The sequence below is a fragment of the Trachypithecus francoisi genome, unplaced genomic scaffold, assembly GCF_009764315.1.
Source record: "Trachypithecus francoisi isolate TF-2019V2 unplaced genomic scaffold, Tfra_2.0 Lachesis_group11, whole genome shotgun sequence".
In the NCBI taxonomy this organism is placed as follows: domain Eukaryota; kingdom Metazoa; phylum Chordata; class Mammalia; order Primates; family Cercopithecidae; genus Trachypithecus; species Trachypithecus francoisi.
The window spans coordinates 78192113-78205022 of record NW_022681456.1 but is presented as its reverse complement, the minus strand read 5'-3'; the positions used below and the strand labels follow the sequence as shown (position 1 = coordinate 78205022).

Below are 12910 nucleotides of genomic sequence, written 5' to 3'. Positions count from 1 at the left end.
GGATGAAGTGGAAATGGAAAAAAAAAAAAAAGAAAGTGATAATTATGAGGCAAAAATGGAAAAATGTGGCAAAGATGACAAAGTTTAAAAATTTCATGCAAGTTAATTTTAAGCCATTTTTTTCTATCTATTGAATCCCCTACATTAGCCTGTCTGCTCCTTGAGTAAAAGGATAATCTCTTCTCCCTCAGCAATTACAGCCTTAGGTACAAAGGCTAAGAGAGGGTGCTAAACACATGGGGCTGATTCCTGTGGCCCTTTGCATCCCATGGAAAAGGAAGAAGCCTCAAAACACTCCTGAACCATTAGCCTAAAAACCAGAAAAAGAAAAGTTCAAAGAAGCCCAATCTTCCCAACCCTGCCCCGTCCCCATAGCACCTCACCCTACCTGAGGGGTCTTGGGCTGCAGAGGCACCAGCCCTGATGGTGTGTCAGCCAAGACATGGAAGTGAGAGGTAGGCGGAGGCCCCATTGGGGTTGGTCGACTCTCAGCATCCACTTGGTAGTTAATAAGACCCCACTGTTCTAGGAAGGCATGGACCCTGTGTGGAGAGAGGCAGAGACAGTGTTACATGGATAGCCAGAAAGGTGCACGAGAAAGAGGAAAACTGGGGGTAGAAGTTGGGGCATAAACCCCTTCCCCACCCAACCCTGGCCTTTTCCTCTGTTCATTATACTCCTTAGGAAATTTTACCTACTCCAGTTGTTCATTTACCACCTAAATGCCAGTGACACCCAAGTCTACATCTCCAGCCTGGGCCAATCTCTATATCCACCTACCTACTGAACATTTCTTCCTGAATAGCTAGTAAAACTGAATCCGTTTCTTTCTTTTCTTTTTTTTCTTTGCCCTTCCTCCCTCCCCTCTCCCTCCCTCTCCCTCTCTCTCCTTCTCTCTTTTTTTTTTCTATCCCTGAGAGGCTGAAGCGCAGTGGTGTGATCACCGCTCGCTGCAGCCTCCACCTCTAGGGCTCAGTGATCCTCCTATCTCAGCCTCCTGAGTCACTAAGAGCACAGACACGTGCGACCACGCCTAGCTAACTTTTTTGCATTTTCTGTAGAGATAGGGTTTCGCCATTTTGCCCAGGCTGGTCTCGAACTTCTGGCCTCCAGTGATCCTCCCACCTTGGTCTCCCAAAATGTTTAGATTATAGGCATGAGCCACTACACCTGGCCTGAACCAGTAGCTTTCAATTACACACGTGCTCCTTCTTTGTCCTATATTCTACACTTCAGAGAATGCCACTGCCAATCCCTCAAGTCATTCATTCCCAAACCTGTACTTCACCTTTCTCTAGAGGTGTTTTTTTCTGCCTGCTCCTCTATGTTCCTTGCTGGCATCTCTACTGTTGTCAAAACCCATCCATAGGCAGGCATCATGTACCCTCTTCCCCTCAGCCACAAGACCCACCTCATGATGGCACAGACATCACCCGCTAGGTTTCGGCGACAGGCGGTAGAGGTAAGATACTCTTGGGGGTTCAGTCGGTAAGTGTCAATCATAAAGTTTCGATAGGCCAGGTAGCTTAGAAGAGAGAGAGAGAAACAAGAAAAAACATAAATGTTTGTTAAAGGGCTAAAGGAAAAAATGGTAAGAGAGCTAACGACTTCTCCTACATGACAAAGGTGGAAAAAAGTAGATTATTTGACTCAATACACTGAGTGCCTGCTATGTGCTAGATGAAAGGGTTTCAGATACGTCTTACTTTTCCTTGATGGTGTTTTCTTTTCTTTTTTTTTTTTTTGAGATGGAGTCTCGCTCTGTCACCCAGGCTGGAGTGCAGTGGCCGGATCTCAGCTCACTGCAAGCTCCCCCTCCCGGGTTCCCGCCATTCTCCTGCCTCAGCCTCCGGAGTAGCTGGGACTACAGGCGTCCGCCACCTCGCCCGGCTAGTTTTTTGTATTTTTTAGTAGAGACGGGGTTTCACCATGTTAGCCAGGATGGTCTCGATCTCCTGACCTCGTGATCCGCCCATCTCGGCCTCCCAAAGTGCTGGGATTACAGGCTTGAGCCACCGCGCCCGGCGATGGTGTTTTCTTTAAGTGAATTATCTCCTTGGCTATACTTATGGATATTTCATACAATTTTTTTTTTTTTTGAGATGGCGTTTCACTCTTGCTGCCCAGGCTGGAGTGCAATGGCATGATCTTGGCTCACAGCCACTTCCGCCTCCTGGGTTCAAGCGATTCTCCTGCCTCAGCCTCCTCAGTAGCTGAGATGACAGGCATGTGCCACCACGGCGGGATAATTTTGTATTTTTAGTAGAGACAGGTTTTCTCCATGTTGGTCAGACTGGTCTCGAACTCCTGACCTCAGGTGATCCTCCTGCCTCAGCCTCCCAAAGTGCTGGGATTACAGGCATGAGCCACTGCGCCTGGCCATTTTATACAATTTTTAAACAAGGAATTAGAAGAAAAAGTACTCATTTCCAAACTCAGATGTTAATAAGGAAGTCCTTATTCATGCACACAGCTAGTCAGCATAACATGGTAAAAAACATATGTTTTGAAGAAAAGACCTAAGTTCAAATCCCAGTTCAACCATAAGGACCTTGGCAATTTACTTCGATTTTTTTAAACCTCAGTTTCCTCATCTGTAAAATGGAACATCCGTTGAGAATGAGAGGTCTATAGAGTATTAGTACAGTGCCTGGGGCACTGTAGGGGCTAAAAAAAATGGCGGCTATTATGTAGTACAGTGTAAAGTTTCAGATCATAGGCCAAATTAAAGGATTCAGATCCTGGTTTTACTTACTAGCTCTGTGACTTTATGCAGGTGACTTGACTCCTCTGTACCCTATCTGTCAACTGAAGATGATATCTACCTCTAAGGTTGACGTAAAGATTAAATTACTCAATGTATGTTGGACATTTAGGATAGTGCCTGGAAGATACTAAGCTCTCAACAGATGTAGGCAATTATCATCATTTACTATTTTTTTTTTTCTGAGATGGAGTTTCACTCTTGTTGCCCAGGCTGGAGTGCAATGACGTGATCTCGGCTCACTGCAACTTCCACCTACAGGGCTCAAGTGATTCTCTTGCCTCAGCCTCCCAAGTAGCTGGGATTACAGGTATGTGCCAACACACCCAGCTATTTTTGTGTTTTTAGTAGAGATGGGGTTTTACCATGTTGGCCAGGCTTGTCTCGAACTCCTGACCTCATGATCTGCTCCCGCCTCGGCCTCCCAAAGTGCTGGAATTACAGGCATGAACCACTGCAAGGAGCCCATCATTTACTATTTTATACCAAGAGTTCAGTTCCTACTCCAACCCTGCCTGCATGTCATGTTGAATTCATTTCACCTGATCACTACTTTCTTTTCACACATACTGCTTTCTCCAGGAAGAGAAGAAGAGAGAACCATAGCAAGCTATGAGGAAAAAACATCGAGGGACCACTAGAGAAGGCAAGCTGTGGAATAGCTAGGAAGAAAACTTGTTCAGTTCTCAGTCTCACCCACCTCATCAATGGGGTTATCTTGAAGTATTCCTAACCAAGAAGATTGCGACATCTTATCCAAAGCCAAGCAGGTTTGGCCTGAGGCAAAATCTTTTTTTTTTTTTTGAGACGGAGTCTCGCTCTGTTGCTCAGGCTGAAGTGCGGTGGCGGAATCTTGGCTCACTGCAAGCTCTGCCTCCCGGGTTCACGCCATTCTCCTGCCTCAGCCTCCCAAGTAGCTGGAACTACAGGTGCCCGCCACCACGCCCGGCTAATTTTTTTTGTATTTTTAGTAGAGACAGGGTTTCATTGTGTTAGCCAGGATAGTCTCCCATCTCCTGACCTCGTGATCAGCCTGCCTCGGCCTCCCGAAGTGCTGGGATTACAGGTGTGAGCCACCACACTCAGCTGGCCTGAGGCAAAATCTTGAAGGAGATGAAGACTTTTGAGCCCCAAACCCATACTTTTATTTATTTGTTCATTAACTTTTTTTTTTTTTTCTGAGACACAGTCTCGCTCTATTGCCCAGGCTGGAGTGCAGTGGTGTGATCTTGGCTCACTGCAACCTCTGCCACCCAGGTTCAAGTGATTCTCCTGCCTCAGCCTCCAGATTAGCTGGGACTACAGATGCGTGCCACCACGCCCGGCTATTTTTTTTTTCCCCCTAGACAGAGTTTCACTCTTGTTGCCCAGGCTGGAGTGCAGTGGCATGATCTTGGCTCACCACAACTTCCGCCTCCCATGTTCAAGCGATTCTCCTGCCTCAGCCTCTGCAGTAGTTGGGATTACAGGCATGTACCACCATGCCCGGGTAGTTTTGTATTTTTAGTAGAGATGGGGTTTCTCCATGTTGGTCAGGCTGGTCTTGGACTCCCCACCTCAGGTGATCTGCCCACCTGCACCTCCCAAACTGCTGGGATTGCAGGCATGAGCCACTGCGCCTGGTCTTTTTTGGTATTTTTAATAGAGACAGGGTTTCACCATGTTAGCCAGGATGGTCTCGATCTCCTGACCTTGTGATCCACCCGCCTCGGCCTCCCAAAGTGTTGGGATTATAGGCATGAGCCACAGTGCCCAGCCTTGTTGATTAATTTTTTTAGATATGGGGTCTTGCTGTGTCAGCTAGGCTGGAGTGCAGTGGCATGATCATGGCTCAGTGCAGCCTCAAACTCCTAGGCTCAAGCAACCCTCCCATTTCAGCTTCCCAAGAAGCTGGGACCACAGGTATGCCCCACCATGCCCAGCTAATTTTTTTTTTCCACTTCTTTAGAGATGGGAGTCCTGCAATGTTGCTCACGCCATTCTTGAACTCCTGGCCTCAAGGAATCCTTCTGTCTCAGTGTCCCAAGTAGCTGGGATGATTTACAGTCGTGAGCCACCGTGGCTCCTACACTTCTTTCCCAGAGAGCCCTCTCCATCCCTTAATTTATATAAACTGGTCTTCTATTAGTTCCTTCTCTTGTTTTTCTATGAAAACCTACTCTCAGGAACCAGCCTGGTAATAGTAATTTACACTTTAATCAAAGCTATTACTTGTGCTAGGAATATCTGCAGTATAGACAATATCAGTAATATGGATTTAAAGGCTCTATACCCTGTTAAAAAGAATTTGAGGCATTAGAGTAAGTACTTATATATAGAACACCCTTGGGCAAATCCTAAAGAACATGTGTCTACATGCTAGGCCAGGGCTGCCTAAAGGCAGATATTGTGTCTTTGTAAGCCTAGCACAGTGCCTGGCTCATGGAAGGAGCTCAAGAAATGTTTGCTAGACTGAATGTTACTGGATCAGGAAGGGTGAATGCGGGGGACAGGAGGGAGAAAGAGAATCATGAGCTGAGATTTCCTTACATCTCTGGAGTCTTGGACTTGTTCTTGCCGTTGAAGAACTCAGGGAGAGCCCTCCGCTCAATGGCATGAACGCTGTAAGAGAAGCCAAAGTGGTTTCAGAAGAAGGCACTGTTGAAGGGATGGGGGCCCCAAGGGAGGAAAAGTCTAGAAGGCAAAGAAGGAAAAGAGCTCAAAATTGCTGGAGTTAGAAGCTTGGGGAGAACATCCCACAGGGCTGTAAGACTCAAGAGGACACCAGGAGCGCCCCTAAAACTAAAGTGTACTCTGGTCTATCTGGCTGAGGAAAAAATAACTTACTTGGAGGAGGCAGGGAAAAGAACAACCTGTTGACCCCTGGAGGCAGGGAAATAAAGACTCAGTGCGAAGTTGGGGACAACCATACCTATTGTAGTCAAACCAGGCAGCATAGCTGGGAATGATGATGTGGTGGGTCTGTTCAGTCACGTTGTCCTCATGCAGGTCTGGATTCTTGGTCTGTTCTCCCTTGTTCCCGGTACTGTTCTCATCCTCATCCTATAAGTATGGAGGCTGCTGGACACTCAGCATTCCTGTTTCCTCCCTAGCAACCCTCTGCTTCTCCCACACCCCAGGAATGTGGACACTACAGATAGGTGATGGGACTGAGCAGTCATGGGCCCCAGGACTCTGAAAGGGTCAGAGTTTTGAACAACAGCTAGAATTAGTCTACGGTGGGTAAAGTCTGGGCATTGAAAAGTTTGGGCAGAATGAACTCTATAATCACAAATCAGAATCACATAGAGAGGTAGGGCCTCTCTAAACTGGCTCCACCTTGCCCGTTGTCTCCATGCTTTCATCTTCCTGTTCATCTGAAAGACAAAGACCAAGATGTAAAGCTGGAGCCTCCCGAGAGGCAAGAAAGCCCTACCAAAAGCCTATCAGGTTAGTGAAAAGGGAGCAGCTGAGCCCTCCCCTCCCCTTGGCTCTGACTGCCTTGCCCAAGAGGCTCCTGTCTTACCTAGGTCAGTCATGGTGCCACCTTTGACTGGGGCCGACTCTGAGTCTTTCTTTGTGTTGACTGCCAAAACAGAGAGTCATTTTATTAGACAGATTTTGCCTAATTCAAGCCTTCAATTTAATAGTTACGGAGATCCTACTTTCTCCAAAAATTTTCTTCATCTGATTGCAAAATATAGTAATTCTAACCAGTCGCAATTATTCTAGGGCCTGAAACTTGCTTGCTACTTCTCTAACCAAAAATTAGCTTATTTCTCAATGTACATTCGTTAATCATTCTTGTTTTTGATAGGTCTTTATCTCCATCTATGTATCTGTAAGCTTTTAATGGTCTGATACTGAACCTGACCAAATCACTCTGTGGAGGAATGGTTAGGTGTTAAACATTTTTGAAAGCATACTTTCCTCAACTGAATTCATATGCATATGCTCAGGAGCAAACATAGAGAGGAGAGCTGATTGATGAGGAGGTGGAAGCCAGAACTCTTCTTGGTGGCACCCCTAATCCTACCCCTGAAACACACGTCTGGAATACCTGGGGTGAGTCTATAGAATACAGACTGTAAACCAGCATTAGTGGAGCAATGGTCTCCAAAGTGGGGTTCTAACATAGGATGCAAAAGATGATCCACTGCAACTCAGGGAGAGAATACAGAACTTCTCTTCATGTTTTTGTATTGTTTTGTTTTTTTGAGATGGAGTCTCACTCTGTTGCCCAGGCTGGAGTGCAGTGGTGCGATCTTGGCTCACTGCAAGCTCCGCCTCCTGGGTTCAAGTGATTCTCCTGCCTCAGCCTCCCGAGTAGCTGGGATTACAGGCGTGTGCTACCACACCAGGCTAATTTTTGCATTTTTAGTAGAGACGGGGTTTCACCATGTTAGCCAGGATGGTCTCGATCTCCTGACCTCATGATCCACCTGCCTCGGCCTCCCAAAGTGCTGGGATTACAGGTGTGAGCCACCGTGCCTGGATACTTCATGTTTGTTTTTATCATTTTTTACATTTTCCAATTTTTGAGATATGTTTGTGTTTTATAACATTCCCACAGTAGTGACTTAATAGTACATGTACAGGCCGGGTGCGGTGGCTCATGCCTGTAATCCCAACACTTTGGGAGGCTGAGGCGGGCGGATCATGAGGTCAGGAGATCGAGACTATCCTGGCTAACATGGTGAAACCCCGTCTCTACTAAAAATGCAAAAAATTAGCCAGGTGAGGTGGTGGGTACGTGTAGTCCCAGCTGCTTGGGAGGCTGAGGCAGGAGAATGGCATGAACCTGGGAGGCGGAGCTTGCAGTGAGCCGAGATCACGCCACTGGACTCCAGACTTGGCGACACAGCGAGACTCTGTCTCAAAAAAAAAAAAAAAAAGTAGCATGTAAAATATCATCTAGTATGATTATGATTATGTAAAAACTAAATTGTGGATCCTGTAGACTGGGAGGTGGACCTGAGAAATCAGCTCACTCGGGGTTTGGCAAAGGAGAATCAGGATGGGGAGTGGGGGTGGATTCCAGGAGCTCAGCCTGGCCTGTACCTGTTTTGGGAAGTGTCACCTCTTCTACATTGGGGACTGGTGAGGGCTCGTCCATGTCCTTTGTGAGGTCTTCTTGCTCCTCTTCTCTGTGGCCACGCTTTGACTTAGTGTAAGGTGTTGAGGGACTGGGAAGGAAAGAGAGTGAAAGAGAACTCAGTCATCCTTGGACAAGGAGTCCCTGGAAGTTGAAGTTCAAGGGAAGGGAAGTGACAGAGAATTCCAAGGGTAGAGCTGAGTACAAACAGAAACCAGTAATTACAGAGTAATTGGAAGTGGCAAAGGCTTTTCATTTGATAAAGCTCTCTTTAAATTTCTAGTGGGGCCAGGACCAGAACTAACAACCGAGTAGCTAAAGATCTCCTCATCGGGCGGGCGCGGTGGCTCAAGCCTGTAATCCCAGCACTTTGAGAGGCTGAGACGGGCGGATCACGAGGTCAGGAGATCGAGACCATCCTGGCGAACACGGTGAAACCCCGTCTCTACTAAAAAATACAAAAAACTAGCCAGGCGAGGTGGCGGGAGCCTGTAGTCCCAGCTACTCGGGAGGCTGAGGCAGGAGAATGGCGTAAACCTGGGAGGCGGAGCTTGCAGTGAGCTGAGATCCAGCTACTGCACTCCAGCCCAGGCGACAGAGCGAGACTCCGTCTCAAAAAAAAAAAAAAGATCTCCTCATCTTCCCTCTCAGAACACCTGCAGTATTACGGCACACCCAGGTCAGGACCAGGTGCTTATAGGAAGGGATTTGTCTTTCCTTCCTTAAACATGATGTGGAAAGAATGGTGAACTTGGGGGCAGGCTAGGGGCTGGCACACCCTTTCTTAGCATTTTTCTTCTTCGCTTCTGGGGTTGGTGAAGGAGAGGGGGAGCGCTTCCTCTTCTTATAGTTTCCTCCTTTCTTGTCCCGTCGATCTGAATCTGGGCTGTTCACCTATAGGATGGAGAATCAGGACAAATGTCAGCCTACAATCCCCAATGAAGATTTGTTCTGAGACTTATGCTAAGGGCGCCAGGAAAAAAGAACAGGATTTGTCACCTCATCTGTCAATGTCTTGGCTGAAATCTTCTTTCTGCGGGAGACAGGGTTTTTGTCATCATTTACTTCATAGTCTTCCTCATTCATCCATTCATTGAAGGTGTCGGTGTCCAGGATCCACTTTGCATGAATCTAAAGTACAAAGGCAGATCATGCTGCAGAGAAGCCTGGAAGCCACAGCTCTGTCTGGGGACCCTTAACAGAAAAAGCCCAAGGGCACACGAGCCTCTGTTTCACTTTCTAAGAGTAGACTGCTTCTGGCATTCTTTTTGGGGAAGAGGGGGTACAAGAAAAGCTCACCTTCCTAGGTTTCTCAGGAGTTGGAGCATCTTCCACAGATGCTTCAATTTCACTCGCTGGGATCCATGTGTCATAACTGCCATGGGAAATTGAGCATACAGTAGAATCAATGGGATAGAATTGTGAAAAGTGAAGTGCAAATCTTTTATCCTTTCCATTTACAGAAAGTACTGGGTTGGCTTATTTTTTTGGTATTCTATTTATTATAAAGTAAAAGCACATTACGAAACATTTCAAAAATAGAGAACAAAAAGAATTACCCTTACATAACTACTCTTGACACATGTATATATGTTTTTTCACAGTAATTTTTGTTTTGTTTTGTTTTTTTGATACGGAGTCTTGCCTTGCTCTGTCGCCCAGGTTGGAGTGCAGTGGCGCAATCTCGGCTCACTGCAACCTCCACCTCCCAGGTTCAAGTGATTCTCCTGCCTCAGCCTCCTGAGTAGCTGGGATTACAGGTGCCTGCCACCACGCCTGGCTAATTTTTATATTTTTAGTAGAGACGGGGTTTCACCATCTTGACTAGGGTGGTCTCAAACTCCTGACCTCATGATACACCCACCTAGGCCTCTCAAAGTGCTGGGATTACAGGCGTGAGATACTGCGTCCAGCCGGGGTTTTTGTTTTTGTTAAGACAGGGTCTCACTTTGCTGCCTAGGCTGGTCTTGAACTTCCAGCCTTTAGTGATCCTCCTGCCTTGGCTTCCCAAAGTGCTAGGATTACAGGAGTGAGCTACTGTGCCTGGTCCACAACTTTGTTTTTACATAATCATAATCATACTAGATGATATTTTACACGCTACTTTTTTTTTTTTTCTGAGACAGGGTCTTGCTCTGTTGGCCAGGTTGAAGTGCAGTGGTTCAATCACGGCACAATGCAGACTCAACCTCCTGGGCTCAAGTAATCCTCCCGCCTCAGTCCCCCAAGTAGCCAGGAGTACAAGTGCGTGCCACCATGCCCAGCTAATTTCTGTATTTTTTTTTGTAAAGACAGGGTTTCACCATGTTGCCTAGGCTGGTCTCAAACTCCTGGGCTCAAGCAATCTGCCCGCCTCAGCCTCCCCAAGTGCTGGGATTATAGGCATTAGTCACTGCACCTAGCCTATGTGCTACTTTTTGTTTTGTTTTGTTGAGACAGAGTCTTACTCTGTCGCCCAGGCTGGAGTGCAGTGGTGTGATCTTGGCTCACTGCAACCTCTGCTGCCCGGGTTCAAGCGATTATACTACTTCTCAGCCTCCCAAGTAGCTAAAAGTACAGGCGTGCGCCACCACACCCTGTTAATTTTTTTTTTTTTAGACACAGGGTTTCAGCATGTTGGCCAGGCTGGTCTCGAACTCCTAACCTCAGGTGATCCGCCTGCCTTGTCCTCCCAAAGTGCTGGGATTACAGGCGTGAGCCACCATGCCGGGCCTACATGCTGCTTTTTGCAACTATTAATAATAGTCACTTATAAATTATCCATGTTATTTTATATCACTTTAAAGGCTGCATAATAGCCCAGAGTAGATATACAAATTTACTGAAACATTTTCCTACTATTAGACATTTAGGTTGTTTCTAACATTTACATATCAAAAATTATGCAGGGATAATCAATTCATACATTAAGCCTCAATTGTTTTAGCCCAAGGCTTACTCACTAAGTCCAAACCTCCCCCAAGACTGAGGTTCACTTAATAGGTGAGAGGAGAACAAATTAAGTGATCTAAAAATAACTCTGAACGAGTGGCTTCTTGCTCTGCTAGATGTTCCAGGGCTTCTGGGTCTGGCTCTTATACTTAAACCTGCCCCAGGAACCCATCCTCACCTGTCAGGATAGTAGCCCCAGTGCAGAAGAACCTGCTTATCCCTCTTCATGACTGGTCGTACCCATTCCTCTGGGGATAGAGGAAGAGAAGGGAGAGATATAAGCTAAAGAGGGACACACAAAAAATACTGTACATAAGCCCTAACTAATGCACTCTCCTGTTGTAGCAGGGGACTTGGTAATAGGAACTTAAGGTGGTAGGAGGATTCAAGATTGAAAGAGGAGGAGCCCAGGTACTGAATGGTGATCTTAGTCCTCTGCCTCCTAGTCCAAACCATCCACTCAAGTGGCCAGGAAAACCCAGGTCTCACCTTCTTCTAGATTCCCCGGGACAGGATACACAACATGGGAGGCATTGTTCTTATCCTCAGTGACTGTTCCCTAGATGGTACAAGGAGAAGCAGGTAAATTACGGTCCCCTCTGAATTACTCAAGGTTTAGCCATAGAGCTGCCTTCCTAATCATATTTTGCTTATAATAGTATTAAAGTTAGTTTGCATTCTCTTTTTTTTTTTTTTTTTTTTTGAGACGGAGTCTCGCTCTGTCGCCCAGGCTGGAGTGCAGTGGCCGGATCTCAGCTCACTGCAAGCTCCGCCTCCCGGGTTTATGCCATTCTCCTGCCTCAGCCTCCCAAGTAGCTGGGACTACAGGCGCCCGCCACCTCGCCCGGCTAGTTTTTGTATTTTTTAGTAGAGACGGGGTTTCACCATGTTAGCCAGGATGAGTCTCGATCTCCTGACCTCGTGATCCGCCCGTCTCGGCCTCCCAAAGTGCTGGGATTACAGGCTTGAGCCACCGCGCCTGGCCTTAGTTTGCATTCTCTAAGCACACACCAGCTAAGTGGCAGACAGAAACAGCTGGGATTGTGCTAATAATGGAGAAAAGTCAAAGAATTAAAAATTGCTACAAATAATCCTCTGAACAGATAATCTACACATGGGAAATTTAAAGTCAACTGTACGTCCTTATCAATGACATCTGTTCATTATTATAAAGTTCTAAAGAGCAGGGATTTCATTTATCTGAAATCAAGCAATCTCTAGCTCAATAGAAGTGGATACTATTTTTCCCCAGGCCAACATAAGTTTCCAGGAACATTAATGCAAACCTGTCAGGACTGAAAAATGGGAGAAGCAGACAGAAAAAGACAGACTCAAGGCTTTAACTCAAGTCTTTTTCCAAGTAGACAGAGCCACCTCTGAAGCAGAAAACATGGTAGTTCAGGGCTGCTGCTTGGTATAGAAAACATCGGGAAAAGAGTCATGGAGTTCCTGAAACCTCTCCTGACCAGACCATTTACCTGGTGTCTCTTGATAATGTCCTTTAATTTCCCTAGTAGTTTGGGCTCAATTTCTGGGCACAGAAAAATGTTAGGTCGAGACAGGCAATTATTCTGTGGAGAAAAGAAATAGAATGAGATTACGGGAAAGGAGTTTTTTAGATTCTCACTGAGGGAAGGGAGATAAATAGGGGATATGCCTATTACCTGCACCAAGGACTTCTCGATAGTCATAAACATTTCCACATTGCGGTCCATGCGTGATGGATTCTGGAAATCGTAACGCCGCCTTGTGAAGAGGCAATAATCTAGTGAGTGGTATAGCTCAGGTCTGCAGATGAGGTGAGGGCATGTGACTTTTTTGTTTTTTGAGATGGAGTCTTGCTCTGTCACCCAGGCTGGAGTGCAGCAGTATGATCCTGGCTCACTGCAACCTCTGCCTCCCAGGTTCAAGCAATTCTCCTGTCTCAGCCTCCCCAGTAGCTGGGACTATAGACACATACCACCTCACTTGGCTAATTTTTGTATTTTTAGTGGAGACGGGGTTTCACCATATTGGTCGGGCTGGTCTCGAACTCCTGACCTCAGGTGATCCACCTGCCTCGGCCTCCCAAAGTGCTGGGATTACAGGCATGAGCCACCACACCCGGCGTTGTTTTGAGAGGGAGTCTCGCTCTGTTGCCC

At 46.6% G+C, this 12910-nt stretch overlaps 1 protein-coding gene across 8 annotated transcripts in view; it reads right to left on the bottom strand.

The window, feature by feature from the left end:
- The window catches only part of SMARCC2 (SWI/SNF related, matrix associated, actin dependent regulator of chromatin subfamily c member 2), a 28620-nt gene that overhangs the window by 11690 nt on the left and 4020 nt on the right, over positions 1-12910 (bottom strand). For 7 of the 8 annotated variants that reach the window (XM_033221707.1, XM_033221711.1, XM_033221713.1 and 4 more), the window contains exons 4-17: positions 12434-12515; positions 12248-12340; positions 11259-11328; positions 10948-11017; positions 9138-9213; positions 8838-8969; positions 8617-8732; positions 7805-7929; positions 6270-6329; positions 6083-6120; positions 5676-5806; positions 5294-5365; positions 1412-1525; positions 389-542 (exon numbers count right to left, since the gene is read on the bottom strand). In XM_033221707.1, the coding sequence (XP_033077598.1) occupies positions 389-542; positions 1412-1525; positions 5294-5365; positions 5676-5806; positions 6083-6120; positions 6270-6329; positions 7805-7929; positions 8617-8732; positions 8838-8969; positions 9138-9213; positions 10948-11017; positions 11259-11328; positions 12248-12340; positions 12434-12515 (1333 nt within the window). The remainder of the gene's footprint in view (positions 1-388; positions 543-1411; positions 1526-5293; positions 5366-5675; positions 5807-6082; positions 6121-6269; positions 6330-7804; positions 7930-8616; positions 8733-8837; positions 8970-9137; positions 9214-10947; positions 11018-11258; positions 11329-12247; positions 12341-12433; positions 12516-12910) is intronic. The other variant, XM_033221714.1, reaches the window with a different exon arrangement.